Genomic DNA, 16462 nt, shown 5'->3' on the forward strand with positions numbered 1-16462 from the left:
AAATTACGGTGCTTCAATGGTCTTTCAAGTAAGGATGCTTGATAATAACCAATTTATCAAGTAATTTCTATGGGGAAGAAAATGCGCAATTGAGCACTATACGCTCTCTGGGCTTAGACGATGAGATAACACAATGTTTGCGAACTCAGGTTTGAGTGATGCACCTCCAACCAGAAAGCCATCTATGTCCTTTTGACCAGCAAGGCGCTCACAATTTTGTCCATTGACTGAACCTCCGTAAATTATCCGTAGTGTATCGGCTACCTAAACATATAGAGGTAAATAACATATATTCGTTTTATGACGACAACCCTACAGACCTGTGGTGCGATACTTTCTCTGAACCACTGCCTTACAGAGTTATGAACTTCCTGTGCCTAAAAGATTTCCTTGTAGACATTTTATGTATCACTCGATAGTCGTTTCTTACCTGTTCTGGAGTCGCAACTTTTCCTGTTCCAATAGCCCATACAGGCTCGTATGCCACGACTACTTTTCGCCAATCAGTCACAACCTTCGCAACTGCACTAAGTTGACGTTTACAAACATCCAAAGTCTTTCCCTCCTCCCTTTCCTGAAGAAGCTCTCCAATGCACAGGATAACTCCTAAACCACTGTCTAAGGCTCTCTTAGTCTTTTGGGCTATGGTCTCATCAGTCTCTTGAAGTTCCGGTAAGTGACGTCTTTCTGAATGCCCCAAAATAACCCAATCAACCCCAACATCCAATAACATGTCAGTTGAGACCTCCCCAGTGTAGGCACCGCTTCCAGTGATCCAGCAATTTTGTGCTGCTACTCCAAATTCCTTCTTCAACAAGGATCTGACAAAATCTAAATAAGGAAAAGGAGGCGCACAGACCACTTCTATACCACTATTTCTTTCCACGTGAATGGCATTGACGAGTTCTACCAGCTCACGAATACTCTTCTTATTACCATTACACTTCCAGTTGCCCCCAACAAAGAAGTGACGATTACTTGCACTCATATAAAGACCACTCCTCAAGTTGAAACTTTTCTTTCTTTGTCCCACATAGGAAGCGATTCCCTTTGGAGCAGGTAGGAAAGTTTTATTACTAAAGAAACCGGTCGTGACAAACATCATTCCCGAGATCTTGTTCAATTTCTGTCACAAATCATCCAACGGAAAATAAGTCCTTGAAAGTACAGTAACGTTTCAATGAGTCAAGCCGTTTCCTTGAGATGTCGAATTTCGGCTTCCAAGCGACTGCAAGCAAGTTCAATTTGCTTGTTCTTTCTAATCAGCTGCTTCCAAGTTCTGTCAAGATTGGTCAATTTTCTCAGTGCTCCTTCTTGCAATTTTTTTCGTCGAACGTTCACTTCATCTATATGATTTTTCTCTTCATTCAACATTATACGGTGACGTTGTACTTGTTTCTCAAGTTGACTGACAAACAATAACCAGCTTTGAGAACCGTATCTCTTCAACAATTCCAAGTTGGCCAAGCATAAAAGATCGTGTTCCAGCGATGTTTGCAGTAAATGTATACTCTTCTCCCATTCGTGCACGTCTGCTTCCTTTGTACCGCTAGGATACGAAACTTGGTATCTCTTAAAGGGATCTTCATATTCCGACGGTAACCCTTCTTCCATTCGCTGTACCTCTATTCCAACCAAACTGTCTAAGAATAAACTTTTACTCTGTTGTTCTTCCCAACTCTTCTTCTCTACAAGGCTCAACTCTGTTTGGAGTAGGCTCTCGACTTGACGAGACAATTCGGAGCTCTCAAGAATATTCTCGTCAGCATAAGGCAAGGCATCTATCAAAGGCTGTTTACTTTCTTCTTGTAACTCTTGTACTGGAAATACGTTATCACTTTCCATTCAGAAAGGCTTTCTACAAAAGGTTTGCAGTTGGAACCACGTAACAAATTCTATCGACTATCCACTAACAAAGATGGCTAATGGGAAGGCAAATAACAGGGAGAAATAGTGAAAAGTGTAACATTATTTGCTACAGCGCTACAGGACAGTGGCATTTACTGCACACTATACTTAACAAGTTACATATGAAGACATGCCTTTTGGGAATACCAAAAACATTCACTATCCGATAACACTTGCTTACAATTGCGTGTTACGCATGATTGGTTAAGGTTGGTATCCTAAAGTGGATCAGAATAGACTTTGAAGAGGACAACTATGCATAACTACCAATCCTGGATACGACTACGAAATGTATGTAAGCTAGGAGTCGAGCTTAACAGAGTTCCGCTTTCTTCCATAGGTATTTCAATAATATAATAACAACCTAGCAACGATATACAGCTGCCCACCACAAGTGCTCCCGAAACACTTCCAAAAACAACCATTAAAGCTCCATCAAAGAGAGCACACAATAAAAATGGAACAACAATATAAACATTCAAAATGCCAAGTACAACAGCACGATCGTATTGACTTGAAAAGACACATGCGAGACTATAAGGTACCTGCAAAACCGTTTCAGTGGGAAATTTTATCGATGAGACAAAACTCTAAGATACCGTCATAGTTATTGCCCAAGGAACACCAAGAAAAGCTATTAAACATACAGCTAACCATTTGTCGTGTATAAAGGGTGTCGATAAAAGAGACAGACTAAGAGTACCATTCCCAATGAACCACAAAGTTCGCAGACCTAAACTGCTGACGAGCCACGGTGCTAAAGCAGATACGAGAACTGAAATAATAGAATTGAAAAACAACCCTATGGTTCCCGCTCGTACTCCCTCATCATACAAGGAATCTTCTACCCAAATATTACTTTCCATGATGTCTTTCCCAACCCAGTCCGTAATATGAATAAAGATCATAGAATAACCAAACCATGAAAAAAATATTACCATACAAACACGTTGAATAGGACTCGGTAAATGAAACAAGAACTTAATGGCCATTGTTAAGGGATTCGGAGTGTTTGACTGCTGCAAGGTATGGACATTGCATTGAGGTTCCTCTTCAGCAAAGTATAAACTGGTGCCTACACAAACAAGCAACATAATTATTGAAACTAGGCCAGTCACCTAAAGATAAAAAACTATGAGAATTCCCTTGAAAGTATCTCGAAAGGTCACCTTCAAATTGACACAGGTTTGATGACAGCTATCACTTTCAAGTCTCTGCACAAACCAAAAAGAATCTGTCCAGTCGATTGAACCAGCTAAATAACCTGTTGCTTGGCCAATTCCAAGCCAAAAGGCAAACATTGCGTTGCCGAACTCTAACTGACGCTCTGTTTCAACAATATCTGTGATTAAGGCTCTGGAAGGACCCTAAAGTTTACATTAGCCGGTCCATAAATATACAACTACTCCAACAACAAACCTGAATAGCATTGTGAGCAAAACTCAAACAAGTGAGACCTAAAAAAGCAAGAAAGACAGAGACATAGTTGGAATGTTCTGAACCCATTTGCAACTGAAGTTTCTTAAAAGGCTTTCCAAGATCTCCGGCAAAAATCAACAGAAACATTCCAATAACTTCAAAAGCAGCACCAACAACTATAAAAGGCCTCCTTCGTCCCCAAGGATTCTCACACCTATCGGATAAAACTCCTACTACTGGCTGCACAACAAGACCCCCAATGGGACCTACTAACCAGAACATGGACAGAAACATGTCAGTCACACCCATTTCTCGAAACAAAGGTGTAGCTTTTGCAATCACTATAGACCAAGTACACTCTACCCCCGCAAAGGCCAAAGTCACTAAAATTACTGAGCGGTCCGTAGTTCTCTTTCTTCGAAAACGATTCTCGAACGAAGTATCTGCAGACGTCAGAAGATTTTCTGACTCGTTCGGAATATAAATGAACTGCTTTTCTGTCTGTTCGTCGGTCTGCAAACATTCTTCACGTCGCTTCTCAGAATCACAGTGTTTCATTTTTCGAAAACAACTACAGCGCCGATAAAAACACTCTAAGAAAGCCTGAAAGTTACAAATACAAAGGACAGCTCTCTTTTAACACAAACTGAGGAATAGTGCATCAACCAACCATTCAAGAATCAACAAATGGAAAAGTCGTGTGGAAAGTAGAATTACAAGCATACATTCATGGAACGAGACGGAAAAGAATATATTTTAGTCTCTACACAAAAAAATGTCGTTGAATCTTTTCAACTATTTAGATATTGCTCTGGTTGCTGATGACTGACGATTCCACGATTTCAAGAGATCGATTTGCAGCAGCTTCATGAACCTCAAAATGTTGTTTTACTTGCGACCGAATTCTAATGGCCCGAATTTTGGTAGAAGAGACAGAACTTAACCGTTATTTTGACACGAATAGTTGGAAATATGATTCCTTGTATACAGAGACAACTTTCTCCAGTTATCAGGTAAGAAGTTTCTTCCACCGGGTATGCTAGCACTTATGTTTAGAAGAATTCAAGTACTTGGATTCTTTGTGTTGTCGTGCTTCTGTCGTCACTATTATTATACTATGTTTGGAACTGTAACAAGAAACTACTAGAAGAAATTTATTCCAACAATAGCCGCTACCGCTTCCGCTTTGTACAAAAAGGAAGTCAAATAGCAAATACAGACCCAGAAGTGATGAGTAGCTAAAGTTTCGTCTATTACTTGTTCTTTTTACTTTTAGTTGTTCTCAACGTCATCATATCCTTAGCCAGCAAGCCGGTGATAATAAGAAATACGTCAACGAACATTGCACAAATAAAAGCCACTAAGCCCCAAACGAGTGCTATTGTTTGGTTTTTTGTTAGCTTCCAGGCAACGTAATAGCCGAAGATGAAACCTGTGACCATAGATGTTAACACTTGCAAGCCAAGTGTCAATTGTTCCCAGAAGGACTGGAAGTTGACAGCCATGGAAGCTTCATTTGGAGTAAAGCTTGGCAAATCCTGTATGAGCTCCCTATACCGCTTTTGTTCATGTCGTTGACGAAGCACCTTGAGTCTTTCTTCTAGCAACGGAGAACGCTGATAGTTGTCATATGGACACTTTGGTGGTGGTAAGCTCCAAGAGCAGCGTGCTACCAAAAACCGAAACGGTGGAAGGGCGTTTTGTGGGACTGAAAGAGTTATTTCATACAAGTCCTGGTGAGATATAGTTTCTTCTTTTATCACATTTAATAAAAGCTTCTGTTTTGTTGGTTCTTCTTCGAGACAACGTTCAAGCACATATCTTATTTGACTTCGATCCTCAGAAGAAAGTTGTAACTGGACCATTATTGAACCACGTCTCTGAAATGACCAACTTGACAGTGCAGCTAAATTTCGATGCACTATAATTTATTATCAGGAAGAGTGTCTTGTGAAGAAATTTCTCCTTTTTCTATTTGATACAACCACATCCTCCGATAAATACCATCGCTATAAGAAAGCAATTCTTCATGTGTTCCTTGTTCAACACAAAAACCATCTTGCAACACCAAAATATTATTAGCGTGAATAACAGTACTTAAACGATGAGCAATAATGATAGTAGTTCGATTCTTCGACACTTCCATTAAAGACGTTTGGATAGCTCGCTCTGTTTCGGTATCTAGAGCAGAAGTCGCTTCATCCAGTACAAGTATTGAAGGATTCTTCAGAACAGCTCGTGCCACTGCAACTCGCTGTTTTTCGCCTCCACTTAACCGAAGACCTCTTTCACCTACGATAGTTTCATAACCATTCGGAAGTGAACAAATAAAGTCGTGAATACTATATCAAGTCAACCATTGCTGTCCATATGATATTCGCTATACTTACCGCGCCACTTTTGCAGCTTCGATAACTTCTTCATCACTTGCATCCGGTTTCGAATATTGTATATTAAATCGAATTGTGTCATGGAAAAGGCCAGTGTCTTGAGCAACGATTCCGATAGCCTGACGAAGGGAATCCTTATGCAATTTTCAGCACAAAGAAGTTACTCATATTCGAAAAATACCTGTCGCACTTCACCAATTAACTGATTGTCAATTCGAATGGAACCTGAATCAGGATCATACAAACGAAACAATAGCTTAGTAATGGTACTCTTCCCTGCTCCACTAACCCCAACAATGGCCAACGTCGAACCTGCAGGTACATGAAACGAAATGTTATGAATTCCTCGAGCATTTTGCTTATAAGAAAAGCTAACTCGTTCAAAGACAACCTAATAAAACTCTCTCGTAAATGAATGGTTTTCAAAGACAACCGCTCTTTTACTGCACTTACTTCTCCACCTTGGCATTTCAAAGATGGTGCTTCTGGCTTATCTTGAATATCAGGTTGCTCTCTTAAAAGTAGAATAAGCTTCTCAAGATCGGTCAATGCTGAACTTATCATTCTATAAGCCGTTCCAAGAAAACTCAAAGGTTGATACAGCTGTAGAATATATGCATTCACCATGACAAATGTTCCCACAGATTCTGCACCAGACATAACACGTGATGCTGTCAATAACATGGCAGAGCCAAGACCCAGACAAATCCACAAGCTCTGACCACTATTCAAAAGAGACAACGACCACTGCGATTTGCGCGATACTTCAAAATATTCCTCCACAGCGTTCATATAGCGTTGTGTTTCAAAATTCTCAGAACAAAAATATTTGACAGTTTCGAAATTTCCGAAAGCTTCTACAGTCTTTTCTCGAACCATGTTATCTTTTGCATTCACTTGTCTTCTGATGCTTCTTCGCCATTCACTAAGCCAAACACTCCAGACGCCATATGCAATAACGGAAAGAGCTGTGGTGAATGCCAACAAAAGTGAACCTAAAGATACAAATACGCTGCAAACAAGAAGTAACTCGATAATTGTAGGACCCAAAGTAAATACAAAAGTCCCAAGCAAAGTACTAATAGAGTTGATTCCTCTATCCAACGTGCTCACAATATCACCTGTTTTCCTACCAAGATGAAACTCGTACGAAAGTTCAAGTATATGCGAGAATGAACGAACAGCTAAACTACGAGTAGTAACTTGTGACACACGCTGCCAGACACCTTGTCTCAGCTCTCCAAGCATAGTGGACGTTAGTCGAAGAAGAGCATAGGCAAGCACTGAAATATAGACGTTTGGAAATTTTACAAAAGATGTAAGAAAAGAGTTGGAAGGATTCGCTTCAGTTTCTCTCCCTAAAAAATCTACTGCACTGCGAAGAGCCAACGGAGTCAAAAAATTCGCAAATTTCGCCAGAAACACTAACAGCAGACAAAATAAGACACGAAACTTTAAAAGAGAACCTTCTGGCCATAAATGCGGTAATATATAACTGGCAACTTGACTATAATTGACTGGCGTTTGTGCTGAGTCTCTTGAAACACTGTTGTTGAGTGGTATTACAAATCCTTGATTGTCAACGCTTGCCACCGAAGTAGATACACCGTTAGTAATACTATGATAAGGAATTTCCTTTCTTCTCAAGTTTGAAAACCAACGCCAATTAAACTTCATAGTATTTTTATAAGACAATTTAACAGAGTTTACAGTATGCCGTTCATCGCTCAGACAAATGCAAAATTGAAAAGCCATTAGCAGTAGTTTTCAATGACGTTTGGAAAGACGTTTGATGAATTTTCTAAAAAGAAATACAGGTAAGAGATAATTCGGCTTGAAAGTCTTGAAGTTCAAGGGAGTTTCAGCTTTATCTTTGCTCATTTGAGAGCCACTAGGGAGTTAAAACTTGGAATAAGAAAGAATGAGATATCAATGCATCATATAAATACTCTCGAAATTTTAAAGGAAGCAGAAACTTTTCTTTCTATACACATATCAAAAACTGAATTTGATCAAATACTACTGGAGGAGTTTCGAAAATATTGAAGACAATATGGAACAAAGACAATTTAAATAAACTCATCATATTTATAGAAGCGGTTCATATAGAATGAAGAAGAACTGTATCTGCCTCTAACATAAGAACAAACGTCTGTTGCACACATAAAAACATAACCATTTCCATCCAAGCCAAATGACCATGTAACAAATGAGACTGTTAGTATCGTAGCTAGAGCTTTGGGATTCAAAAGAAAGCAACCAGAATGAGTAACCTTTAGAATACCTAAAGAAATACCAAGCGAATCATTTTAGCCAGAAAATTTGAAAGTTAAGAATTCTGTAAAGGGAGACATTTCTTAGTGCATCTGATTCTGATTATTGGAATTGAGAAACATGTCTTCTATTCTTAGGTTTACCCCGTTGTATGGAGTGAAGACTGAAGACTTAGCTGTTTGTTATTTATTGGAGATTGACGACTTTCGAATACTATTGGATTGCGGTTGGAACGACCGTTTCGAAGAAACTCTATTGGAGCCTTTGCGTCGAATTGCACCAAGAGTAGATGCGGTTCTCATCTCTCATCCTGATCTGTTTCACTTAGGAGCACTTCCATATGCAGTTGCAAAGTTAGGATTACGTGCACCAACATACGCAACATTGCCTGTGTGGAGAATGGGTCAGTTATTTATGTATGACGCTCATCAGAGTCGAGCTATGCAAGAGGATTTTCAAGTCTTTGACCTAGACGACGTAGACTCTGCTTTTGAAAATTTTATTCAACTTAAATATCAACAAATAGTAAACTTTTCTGAACGAGGAAAAGGAATAACTATTACTCCTCATCCCGCGGGGCATATGATAGGAGGAACCGTTTGGAAAATACAAAGTGAAACTGAAGAAATTGTTTACGCAAATGATTTCAACCACAAAAGAGAACGACATCTCAATCCCACTACTCTTCAGTATCTGACGAGACCGAGCCATCTTATTATTAGCGCTTCACAAGCTCTAGTTCGTCCATCATCTTCCTCTTCCATCTCTGGACAACAGTTTCCAAAAGGTTCACAGATATATTCTAGGTCTAACCCTTTGACAGAAATTTGTGAAGAAGCATTGAGCACTTTAAGACAAGGAGGTGATGTGGTGATACCTGTAGACACTGCAGGTAGAGTTCTAGAACTAGCTCTTGGATTCGAGGATTTTTGGGCTACTGAAAAACTTGGGTCAAGTTATGCTGTTGCCATCATTGAGCATGTATCCTTTAATACCATAGACTTTGCCAAAAGTATGATGGAATGGATGTCCGATGCCGTAATTAACAAGTTTGACACTACAAGAGAGAATCCATTTCATTTAAAGCACATTCATCTGTGCCACAGTCGTTCAGAGTTGAGCTCTCTGTTGTCACCTAAAGTTATCTTGACGTCGGTGGCTTCGCTTGAATGTGGATTCTCCAGAGAATTAGTTGTAGAAATGGTATCGAATAAGAAAAACAAATTGATTTTAGTGGACCGTCTAGAACCGAACACATTGGCACATTCCATTTATAATGTACTAGAAGATGAATCAGAAGGGAAGACAGTTCAGTTACCTCGAATTGCGCTGCGGTTGAATAGGCGTGTTCCACTCCAAGGAGCAGAACTTGAAGAATATTATGCAAATATGAAAACCTCGAATGAGTCCGTTAGCCTTTTGCAAAACCCAAGTGAGATGCATTTCGAAAATAGATTGTCTTCATCAACCGAAGAAGAACAGGAGGAAGAAGATTTGAGCTCAATGAGTGACGACGAAAAGGACAAGGCCACAAATCATTTTGGCTCCTTTTCTGGAGAAAGCAAGATTGACAAAGCTCGTTCTGAAATGATTGTATTCTCGAATGCGCGTAAGCAGACTGATGATATTTGGGATGACTACGGTTTAGTAATCGATACGAAATGTTTCATGATTGGTGAGGACCCAGGAGAGATAGAGGGAGATAGTGAAGAGTTTAGCGAGACTTCGATGGACGACGCTTTGAATAATCCTGTGGATTTTCGTGGTTTATTTCAGGAAGACGAACAAGTTCCGACAAAATGTATTCAAGTAAATGTCAACTTGGAGGTTGCTTGTCAAATTAGATATGTTGGTTGTGCTGGTCTTTCAGATGGTCGTTCGTTAAGGCAGTTGTTAACTGCTGTGGCTCCAAGAAGAGTAATCATTGTACATGGGAGTCGTAAAGAAACTGCCGCTATTAAAGTCAGTAGAAATATGCTAGCCTTTCTCGATAGTAAACTTACTCTTGCTTAGGAATTTTGTGAACGAGGGCTCACCAAAGATATTTTCTGCCCCAGAGCAATGGAAACAATAGATATAACTACGGATACTTCTATCTTTAGGTTGACTTTAAGGGATCGTCTCTTGTCAAGTTGCATTTGGAAAAGGATTGGAGATTATGAATTGTCGTTCTTAGATGGAACTATCCGGGTAGAAAATGAATCGTCTCCAAAAGAGAAAGAAACAAATGTAAGTCATACTCAAGAATATGTTTTAGAGCAGCGTTCTTCTTTGGATAGTGGGCATCCCATTGTATTCATTGGCGAAGGAAAGTTGTCCGATTTGAGACCTGCTCTCAGTCGTGTAGGAATTCCTTCCGATTTCATCGGCGGTGTTCTAGTTGCAGAAGATAGAGAGACAGGAGCCTATATTGTGATTCGCAAGACAGCGTCTCAAATGGCAACTCTGGAAGGTCCATTATGCCCTGATTACTTTGAAGTTCGAAAATTGCTACTTCAGCTCTATACAATACTCTAATGGAGAAAGCTCAAGTTTATTATTATCTAGATTCTTTTTACAAGTCTATACGCGTACACAGAACAAAGAATGATGAACTTGAAAAAAGCTTCGAAAGTACAATAGTTCAATAAGTGGATGTCCCATAAACAAATTTAACCATACGAGCAAGTTGCCTCTGCGATGACCACTCACACTTGCAGTTTGACTCAACCGTATAAGGGGAACCTGAAAAAGTATCCCGAAGAACATAAATGGACGTATTGTTTTGAATGAAACAATAAATATAAACTCATGTAGCACTGCGGACATAAGAAATGTAGCCGCTGTTGCAGATGTGCGATTAACGTGATATTTGTGCATTGATTCAACAAATATATGACGTAAACACCATTCATGAACGGGAACGTTCCATTTTGACCAGAAAGAGTCTAATGTAGTGGAATTCCACCAGTCACGATAAAAGCCTCTATCTCCAAAACGCCATAGTTCCGCCCAAGCATTCAACCAACAATGAAATAACGCATAGAATCCGAGCAACCAAAAGAAAATACTTGGAATAGCCAACTTCATAAAGTCAAATAATAAAGAGCCACTATCACGCTTCAACACTGGAAGCATTAATTGACACAAAAGGAAAAACTGAACAAGAAAACAAATCGCCAACTGTATCAAGTTCCATAAAATATATTTGACTCTGATCTCCTTCGTTCGGGGATAATTCGTCTCATATACAAGAGTAGGAGCAGCAAGTAAGAAATAGGTGAAATCCTTCAAATTGACGGAGTAAGGAAAACCAGAACGTGAAGTATTGCTGTTTTCTAAGCTCTTTATATTGCCACGCTTCTTCTCTATCGCATCACGAAACTCTTGGAGCAACAAGTTGTTGGTTGCATAGTAGGAATGCATCTTAAGCGAAAAGACTAATACTCCCATCGCTAACAAGCAACCAAATATGGGTGAAAGTGGACGTGAATACATTTTCAAAGTGAGTACCAAATACAACCCAATTTGTGAGCACCAATAAAGTACAGACGACAACAGGTCCCACTTTCTCCACCACACCGTAACTTTTACGACGAAAAACGTTGTATAACAGTAGGCTGCCAAAGAAGCGTAAACCACTATGCCAAATCGAATATCTCGAAACACTTCAGGACACAACAAAAGGCGGATATCTGCCTGCCAGCCTTTCTCTCTGATATTTCGAATCACATTATAACCCTACAGGTTCTTCAATTTAAATGACAGTTACACATCAACACAGTATAGTTCTTACAAGAGTAAAAATGAGAAGAAAGAAAGACAAGTTATACAGGCCTTCCAAATTATGCGATTTTAGTTCAGGGAGTATGTTTTGGTTTTCCTCTAAGGGTGCCTTTCGTACTGTTGGCGCGTGGACACCTGAAGGATATATCGAAGGACGCGAAACTGAATAGACTGGTTGCTCCTCGTCGTTCTCTAAACTATCTTGTTTTCCTTTCTCTTTCTTGTACAACAATTCGACTTGAGTTCTTCTTGGGCTTTGAGGTTTCTGGGTTGAGCGTTTCGACATTCTATGTAGCCGACAACCAACCAATCTATAATGCCTTTGGAAACTGCGATGTTGATAATTACGTTTTATTCCAAGGAACTATAGAACAATAAAATAGGATGATGCTATTCTTTTCTCTTTCTTCTTGTTCAACACCAGATACATATATTATAACTCTAGGTATTTTCTCTCAACAAGGCTATTCCAATGCCATCATTCAGCAGATGGATAGTTGCAAATTTCAAAAAAAAGCGAGTTTCCTACCATATAAGCTCTCTCTTATAAGAAAGCATTCAAAAAAAATGCAACAACTGAATTCATAAAGCAATTATGGACAAAATATCAAAAAACATGTATTACTAATGCAACTGGAGCAATATCTTCCAAAATATGCCAAAACTTTCCTTGCTAGAGTCACCAGTAGAAAGTAATCGAATCATTTCAGCCCATAATTGTCAATTAATGATGTTCCTTTCAATCTTTGGCAAGCAAAACCATGACAAAACGACGGAGTACAAACGTAGATAATTAATATCCCAGAATATCCTAAATACTTGTATAAAGCAAAACTATTCCTGGACTATAGCAGTGTTCCGTCTTAATTTGCCTCAAGGAACCCCATTCTATGAAATTTGGACTACTCTCTTAAGATATCGTGCGATCGAAGATCACCATTAGATGTTTTGGCCCTTGAAATATCTCCTACCTGTGAGTCCGTACTACTTCCACGAGGTGATATTCTTCGTGAATCATATTCCTTTGAAGAATGGTTCCTCATATTAGAACCAGAATACTGCTGACTATCAACTATTGGGCCTTTGATACCGACTGTGCTCATTGAATTCTTAGACTGCTGTATGCCTTTAGCACGTCTTTTCTTGGCTTGAAATTCGTGCGTGGACTCGAAATATGGCATTTGGTGTGGCTCTATCAACTTTGGCTCTACAGTGAACCAAGGATGTTTCAGTGCTTCTGCAGCAGATATGCGACTAGTGATATTGTCAACTGAAATTTCACCAGAAGAGAGAATCAACCTACCATTTTGGGTTCAGGTGCAACAGCTTCTGCAATAAGTCTCTGCAAATACTTGAAAGATGACCAAAAAACAGTTGAAATCTTGCAGGATATTTCTTTGCGCTAAACATTTCCGCTTTTGGAAGCGAAGTCCACTCTGGCCAAATATCTTCTGTTGGAGTTCCAAGAACTCGAAAAATCATATCAAGCTGCTCAATTTCATCTCTCCCAGCGAAAGGCTAAAATAATGAATAAATATGCCAAATTTCATAAAATCCAACTTACTGGTTTCCTCATTAACATTTCTGCCATAAGGCAACCGACCGACCACATATCGATTGGCCACGAATAGTCCGTTGTACCTAATAAAAGCTCTGGAGCACGATACCACAAAGTAACTACTCTGTTTGTATATTTTCGACCTTCATCTCCTAAATGTCTTGCTAGTCCAAAGTCTCCCAACTTCAATAGTCCCTTATTGTTTATCAGGAGATTTGAAGCTGAAATATTTGTCAAAGTGAAATAAAAAACAAGTTTCAAGGAATATGACAAACCTTTGATGTCTCGATGAATAACTCTGTTTTCATGACAGTGTTTGAGACCCTCGATCAACTGAAACAGTAGGCATTTTACTTGAGCTTCAGTGAAATGGACAGTTGGAGTGTCCATCAATCCAGCAAGGTCATGCTCCAAGTACTCAAAAACAAGATAAATACTTGATTTTCTTTTCAGCTTGCCACTGATTTGCGTATCTTTGTTTGTCTCCGTTACTATTTCTTTGAGATTCACGATATTCTTATGGTGAGGCAGAGTTTTCAAAAGCTTAATTTCTCGGATTGCCGTTAAAGGAAACTTTAACAAGCTTCAGCGTTTAAGAATTTTCCAAAAATACTCAAAAATACTCACGCCTTCCTTCTCGTTATCCATACGAACCTTCTTCAACGCAACCATTTCGCCCGTCAACAATTCCTTAGCAGACCATACTTGTCCATATGTTCCCTCCCCTATTTGTTCTATTCTTTCGAAACACGACACGTCCCGAGTAAGATAAGGTCTACGTCTCTCCGATTTGACTAGCAGCACCTCACTTTTCGGGAGTTTCCTACTGTATCCTTCACTGTTCCTTCCTGAAGGTTCCCTAGTTGCTTCTGTCTCAGTCATTCTCTCAACACTTCCATCGTTTTCTCTTTGACGTTTGTTCATTGGTGCGTTATATCTTTCTTCCGTTGCAAAAAATGCTGAACAAGAATTAATTATTAAATAGCTTTATTTGGTCCAAGGCACTCGCTCTTCTAGATGCTTGGTTCTCTTCTCTTCTTCCACATGTTTAGCGCGGTTTTCAAAAGCCGTAACCATTTTCTTTACAACATCCTCAAAAAACATATCCACGATGTGCTGATATAAGAAAGATCGAAATTTGAAGCTGACATAAAACTCAAGCCATGTTGAGTGTGGATCTGGCCCAGGCTTAAAGTACCATTCATTGATGAGATATTCAAACAAACGAGTTTCTGGACTCTTGACTCGAATAGAACAAGGCGGTTCCAATACAATGTGACTGATGTACTTTTCTGATAGAATTTTGAACCCAACAGTCAGTTCTGCCTCCATCTCGTTACCTTTTTTGTAAAAAACCCTTGAGTCTTCGCACCAAGGAACAAAATACTTGTACTCATCAACGTTTTTCACAACTTCAAATAAGTGTTCCCTTGTAAAACTTCAAAGAGAAAAAGTAAGAGTAGGATTCCAATAGGGCTGGGTTGCTCTTACGGAACAAGTCTTCTCTCAAAGTGAGTCCGCGCCTTGGAATCTGATGCCTCAGATTCCTGTTTCGTATTACGACTGGCGTAGAAACGTGTTAAGCTCAAGTTACACCATCTGGAACAAGAGGAAACAAACCCCCTTTGATGAGGAAGGAACCACTGTACTTCTTTCGTAGGAAGTAAAAACTGGGAAAACACTTCAGGCCTGGTGTGATACTGGTGTAATATCCGTATACAGCTCGTTTGTAAAAGGCGCAAATACTTCATTTTGTGGAAGACAAGGACATTGATGAAGCAATCTACAAAAAATTTTCAATTTTTGATTTCAACTTGATATTTTTACTGACATAAGCTTTTTTAAAAGTGACTAGATAAAGTTCCAGGGTCAAACTTACATATCTTTTCTAACACTTCTCCTGTAACTTGGGAACAGAAATTCTTCTTCTCCTCTTGAAGAAGATGAGGGATTTCAGTCAACAAATAGTCTGCAAGCCATTTACAGTCCTTCAGAATAACTTTGTCAATGATGTCTATTTCACTTGTAGATGAATCAGCTCTCATACTATAGTCATCTATCAGACAAAGCTTACTGAACACAGAGGAGCAAATATCTTTCCAATACGAATCTTTACAAAGAGCTTGCCATCGAAATCCTTCCAAGCCACCTTTGGCTAAAGCTTGCTTTCTCGTCAACTCTATCTCTAAAACACTTTCACGAAAGAGAGAAAATAAAGCGTCATTTAGAGGATGATAGGGAATGTTGGAAAGACATCTTTGTTGAATCTCAGTTGATTCAGAAGAACTTAACTTCCAAGCAATGGCTGATACAGAATCATCAAAGTAAACCGCAAGTGAAGACAGAAATTCTGTTACATGCTGCTTCGTCAATGTGGTCTTCATATCATTGGTCGTTAGGTCTTCTTCACGAACTGTAGATGAGTCTTGTTTGTCATCAGAAACTACAACAAACTTGGCCACACCTTGTTGTTTTTGTTTGGAAATCTTAAAATAGAGTGAACATAACAAGTTATTCGATTGAAAGCTGTGTTTCCACAAAGAAAGAGGAGAAAGAAAGGATAACGACCATTCTCGGCAAACAGGATAACTACAGAAAAATGCAATAGAGGCGGATTTTTGGCTTCTCCACTCTGCGACAATAGGCCGTCTGGGACAAATCTTCCAACGACCTATTTGAAGCCACGCTCGCTTTGTACTTAAAAAAAGACACACGGTTAAAGCATGGAAACCAATGAAAGCATACGTTAGAGTAACTTCTTGCATTTGAAAGGACACTTCAGGCGTTTTGCAGAGGAGTTCAACTGCGGGTTGAGGTGTTGACAAACTACAAGCTTGCTCGTAACTATACCCCTTAGAGCAGTAGTTTTGTGGGCCATCAGTTTTCCAATCCTTCGTTTGGAGTGCCTGTTTCACAAGAATGTGTAGTTTGTTTGTTTCCTCCTGGAGTTGGTTGAATCGCTTTGTTGTCTTTAAGAACTCTTCACAAACAGGACGATACATTCGAGCATTATATGAGTTCTCTATGGTCTACGTCAAAGTTATCTTTCAACTAGCTCAGAAATAGAAATTTCAAGTCTTACGTTTAAGTTGAAAAAGTAGTTTTCATTCACAAAACTTGAGGTATTTACAGCTGTAGAATTCGCGGT

At 39.3% G+C, this 16462-nt stretch overlaps 10 protein-coding genes across 12 annotated transcripts; 2 read left to right on the top strand and 8 right to left on the bottom strand.

Moving 5' to 3' along the window:
* Positions 1–3: 3 nt before the first annotated feature.
* Gasu_29840 (triosephosphate isomerase (TIM)) lies at positions 4–1158 on the bottom strand. The gene is made up of 3 exons (XM_005706004.1): positions 431–1158; positions 321–377; positions 4–264 (listed from the first exon to the last, which is right to left on the bottom strand). The coding sequence occupies exons 1-3, from the start codon at positions 1100–1102 to the stop codon at positions 97–99; spliced, it is 897 nt and encodes a 298-aa protein (XP_005706061.1). The 5' UTR covers positions 1103–1158; the 3' UTR covers positions 4–96.
* Positions 1159–1163: 5 nt separating this feature from the next.
* Gasu_29850 (pre-mRNA-splicing factor SPF27) lies at positions 1164–1948 on the bottom strand. Its single transcript, XM_005706005.1, has one exon. The coding sequence runs from the start codon at positions 1843–1845 to the stop codon at positions 1186–1188; it is 660 nt and encodes a 219-aa protein (XP_005706062.1). The 5' UTR covers positions 1846–1948; the 3' UTR covers positions 1164–1185.
* A 15-nt stretch (positions 1949–1963) lies between these two features.
* Gasu_29860 (sucrose transporter, GPH family) lies at positions 1964–4028 on the bottom strand. Its single transcript, XM_005706006.1, has 5 exons — positions 3328–4028; positions 3078–3275; positions 2508–3026; positions 2176–2453; positions 1964–2126 (listed from the first exon to the last, which is right to left on the bottom strand). Exons 1-5 carry the CDS (start codon positions 3883–3885, stop codon positions 2099–2101), a joined length of 1581 nt encoding a protein of 526 aa, XP_005706063.1. The 5' UTR covers positions 3886–4028; the 3' UTR covers positions 1964–2098.
* A 171-nt stretch (positions 4029–4199) lies between these two features.
* Positions 4200–7518, bottom strand: Gasu_29880 (ABC transporter, subfamily B, ATP-binding & transmembrane domain). 2 transcript variants are annotated; one of them, XM_005706008.1, is made up of 5 exons: positions 6171–7498; positions 5899–6108; positions 5718–5851; positions 5332–5669; positions 4200–5248 (listed from the first exon to the last, which is right to left on the bottom strand). In XM_005706008.1, the coding sequence occupies exons 1-5, from the start codon at positions 7470–7472 to the stop codon at positions 4581–4583; spliced, it is 2652 nt and encodes an 883-aa protein (XP_005706065.1). In that variant the 5' UTR covers positions 7473–7498; the 3' UTR covers positions 4200–4580. The 2 variants fall into 2 exon arrangements, with proteins under 2 accessions (XP_005706065.1, XP_005706066.1); XM_005706009.1 differs by having other exon boundaries at positions 4604–5669; positions 6171–7518.
* Gasu_29870 (uncharacterized protein) lies at positions 4209–4599 on the top strand. Its single transcript, XM_005706007.1, has 2 exons — positions 4209–4340; positions 4387–4599. The coding sequence occupies exons 1-2, from the start codon at positions 4236–4238 to the stop codon at positions 4567–4569; spliced, it is 288 nt and encodes a 95-aa protein (XP_005706064.1). The 5' UTR covers positions 4209–4235; the 3' UTR covers positions 4570–4599.
* A 570-nt stretch (positions 7519–8088) lies between the features above and the next one.
* Gasu_29890 (cleavage and polyadenylation specificity factor subunit 2) lies at positions 8089–10489 on the top strand. The gene is made up of 3 exons (XM_005706010.1): positions 8089–9953; positions 10005–10362; positions 10416–10489. The coding sequence occupies exons 1-3, from the start codon at positions 8112–8114 to the stop codon at positions 10457–10459; spliced, it is 2244 nt and encodes a 747-aa protein (XP_005706067.1). The 5' UTR covers positions 8089–8111; the 3' UTR covers positions 10460–10489.
* Positions 10490–10493: 4 nt separating this feature from the next.
* On the bottom strand, positions 10494–12078 carry Gasu_29900 (diacylglycerol O-acyltransferase). The gene is made up of 2 exons (XM_005706011.1): positions 11767–12078; positions 10494–11711 (listed from the first exon to the last, which is right to left on the bottom strand). Exons 1-2 carry the CDS (start codon positions 12040–12042, stop codon positions 10554–10556), a joined length of 1434 nt encoding a protein of 477 aa, XP_005706068.1. The 5' UTR covers positions 12043–12078; the 3' UTR covers positions 10494–10553.
* Positions 12079–12091: 13 nt separating this feature from the next.
* Positions 12092–14268, bottom strand: Gasu_29910 (cyclin-dependent serine/threonine protein kinase). Of its 2 annotated transcripts, XM_005706012.1 has the most exons (5): positions 13942–14268; positions 13590–13887; positions 13321–13535; positions 13060–13274; positions 12092–13010 (listed from the first exon to the last, which is right to left on the bottom strand). In XM_005706012.1, exons 1-5 carry the CDS (start codon positions 14236–14238, stop codon positions 12659–12661), a joined length of 1377 nt encoding a protein of 458 aa, XP_005706069.1. In that variant the 5' UTR covers positions 14239–14268; the 3' UTR covers positions 12092–12658. The 2 variants fall into 2 exon arrangements, with proteins under 2 accessions (XP_005706069.1, XP_005706070.1); XM_005706013.1 differs by having other exon boundaries at positions 13321–13887.
* Positions 14269–14273: 5 nt separating this feature from the next.
* On the bottom strand, positions 14274–15118 carry Gasu_29920 (uncharacterized protein). Its single transcript, XM_005706014.1, has 2 exons — positions 14806–15118; positions 14274–14752 (listed from the first exon to the last, which is right to left on the bottom strand). Exons 1-2 carry the CDS (start codon positions 15063–15065, stop codon positions 14302–14304), a joined length of 711 nt encoding a protein of 236 aa, XP_005706071.1. The 5' UTR covers positions 15066–15118; the 3' UTR covers positions 14274–14301.
* A 3-nt stretch (positions 15119–15121) lies between these two features.
* On the bottom strand, positions 15122–16428 carry Gasu_29930 (uncharacterized protein). Its single transcript, XM_005706015.1, has one exon. The coding sequence runs from the start codon at positions 16314–16316 to the stop codon at positions 15156–15158; it is 1161 nt and encodes a 386-aa protein (XP_005706072.1). The 5' UTR covers positions 16317–16428; the 3' UTR covers positions 15122–15155.
* Positions 16429–16462: the final 34 nt, after the last annotated feature.

Source organism: Galdieria sulphuraria, assembly GCF_000341285.1.
Source record: "Galdieria sulphuraria unplaced genomic scaffold scaf_23, whole genome shotgun sequence".
In the NCBI taxonomy this organism is placed as follows: Eukaryota; Rhodophyta; class Bangiophyceae; order Galdieriales; family Galdieriaceae; genus Galdieria; species Galdieria sulphuraria.